Source organism: Myotis brandtii, unplaced genomic scaffold, assembly GCF_000412655.1.
Source record: "Myotis brandtii unplaced genomic scaffold, ASM41265v1 scaffold369, whole genome shotgun sequence".
Lineage (NCBI taxonomy): Eukaryota > Metazoa > Chordata > Mammalia > Chiroptera > Vespertilionidae > Myotis > Myotis brandtii.
The window spans coordinates 21,677-24,028 of NW_005364180.1; the positions used below are offsets into that span (position 1 = coordinate 21,677).

General features: G+C 58.3%; 1 protein-coding gene across 1 annotated transcript in view; it reads left to right on the forward strand.

Moving 5' to 3' along the window:
- The window catches only part of LOC102253898 (pepsin A-like), a 9,300-nt gene extending 9,114 nt beyond the window's left edge, over positions 1–186 (forward strand). The window contains 1 exon segment of the mRNA XM_005872172.1: positions 37–186. Coding sequence (XP_005872234.1) covers positions 37–186 — 150 coding nt within the window.
- The last annotated feature ends 2,166 nt before the right edge of the window (positions 187–2,352 follow it).

Consider the following 2,352-nt stretch of genomic DNA (forward strand, 5'->3'; position numbering starts at 1 on the left):
GAGTCCGTCCCCACTTGTCTCGTCTCCTCCCTGCAGAGCCAGCAGGGCTGCACCAGCGGCTTCCAGGGCATGGACATCCCCACGGCCGCCGGGGAGCTCTGGATCCTGGGCGACGTGTTCATCCGCCAGTACTTCGCCGTCTTCGACCGGGGCAACAACCGGGTCGGCCTGGCTCCCGTGGCCTGAGTCCCTTCTCCGGCTGCTTCCCGGAGCCCCGGCCGGGTCTGTGCCGGCTCTAAGGGAACAGCCTTCTCCCCAGGGTCTCCCCGGGGGGTCACCCCAATAATGTAGAATAAAACCTAACCTCCCGGAAATGTTTGTGGAGTGGCTTCTCTTCGTTGGTATTGCTTCTCGCGTCACTGGGGTCAGGGGTCAGGGCACAGGGCAGGGGTCGGAGATGGCCACGTCCACTCGGCCGGCAGTGGACACAGCGAGGCGGCCGCTCACACGCCAGGTGGAGCCGGGAAGACAAATGGGGCCTGGCAGGCGCTGCTGGGAGCATCGCGTGAAGACGTGGGAGTGGCTGCCGCCTCCATTTAAAGAGACAAGGAAGTAAGCCCTGGCCGGTGCAGATAGAGTGTCCGCCCGTGGAGGCCGGTGCAGATGGAGTGTCCGCCCGTGGACTTGGACCGAACGGTCCCGTGTTCGATTCCGGTCAAGGGCACGGATCTTGGTTGCAGGCGCCTGGCCCTGGTCAGGGTGGGTACAAGAAGCAACCACTAGCCAAACCGGTTTGGCTCAGTGGATGGAGCGTCGGCCAGCGGACTGAAGGATCCCAGGTTCGATTCCGGTCAAGGGCATGTACCTTGGTTGCGGGCACATCCCCGGTGGGGGGCGTGCAGGAGGCAGCTGATCGATCTCTCTCATCGATGTTTCTAACTCTCTATCCCTCTCCCTTCTTCTCTGTAAAAAAATCAATAAAATATATTTTAAAAAAAAAAGAAGCAACCACTCGATGTGTCCCTCTCACACCCATGTCTCTCTCTGTGTCTCCCCCTCTCCCTGCCACTCTGTCTAGCATCAATGGGAACCTATCCTCGGCTGAGGATTAAAAAATTAAAATAAAAGTTAAGCCTTGGGGACCAGAAATGCCAAGCCACTGCCTCCCCATAGAACAGGGGGTTAAGGGAACTGACTTCCCATTTCTCCCAAAGCCAATAAGACAAAGAGGAAAAGAGAGGGACTGAGGACAGGTGGCCACGGACGGTGACAATCCTAACAGGCCAGGCAGGTGGTCTTGTCTGCAAGACACGGCTGTGGGGGGCGGGGGTGACAGGCTGACCCCCCACATCTGCCAGGCTGCTCCTGCTCAGCTGGTCAATCCAGACTAACCCCTGAGGAGCCCTCCGCACTCTCCCATCGGGAAGGACGATGGTCTCCCTGCTCCCTCAACAGGGGTTTCCAGGGAGGAACGGAGCATGCTCGCTGGCCAACGAGCCCTAAAATGCAAACAGGAGACCCCAGGGTTTCTCGGAGCGGGTTCGGCAGCAGCGTGTTCAGTGAAAACCGAAGTTTCTAGAGTGAGTACGGGACATGCTCATTCTGGGCCCTCCTCCGAGGTTCACGAGGCACATGCCCCAATCAAGGCTCTGATAAGTCCTGCGGCAAAGCGATGTTTCGCTTCAACTCAGCTCAGCTTGACCAGCTCCTCGTCTGCCAGTAAACCGACTCTGGTCCTTGTGCTCCTCTGCACACACGTCGGAAAACCGCCCCCTGGCTCCTGCCGCTGCAGACGGCTGATTCCAGACTGTTCGCTGGACACTGGCCTGCGGGCTGGCGCTGGGCCGCCCAGCTGAGAGGGGCGACGTTGGGGTGACCAGAGCAGCAGAGCTCGAGGTGCTCTCTTGTCGCGTCCTCCCACAGTGTGTCCTCTGTCACTCACACAAATATCAGATGCTGGGCTCGAGGTAGGGCCAGCGGAGCGATCTTTTTTGAAACATAAATTTGACCACCTCCCTTCCTTGCTTAAACCCTTTCGTGACCATCAAACCTCAGAGGGAAGGTAGGGGAGGGTGGGGGTAAGGAGGAGAGATCAACCAAAGGACTTGTATGCATGCATATGAGCCTAACCAATGGACACAGACACCAGGGGGTGAGGGCATGAGTGGGGGGATTGGGGGGCCATGGGGCAATAAGGACACATATGCAATACCTTAATCAATAAAGAAAAAAAAAACAGCTTTTATGAATGCCTTGCAATGCCTCTGGGATAGGACCATAAAGCTCGGGCGTGGCCTCCCGGCCTTACATGCTCTGGTCCCTACCACCTTCCCCCCTCACCGCAACCCCCCTTACCTGAGCTCCCAGCTCCACAAACACGCACACTTCTTCCCCTTCCCCTCCCTGCCCCCC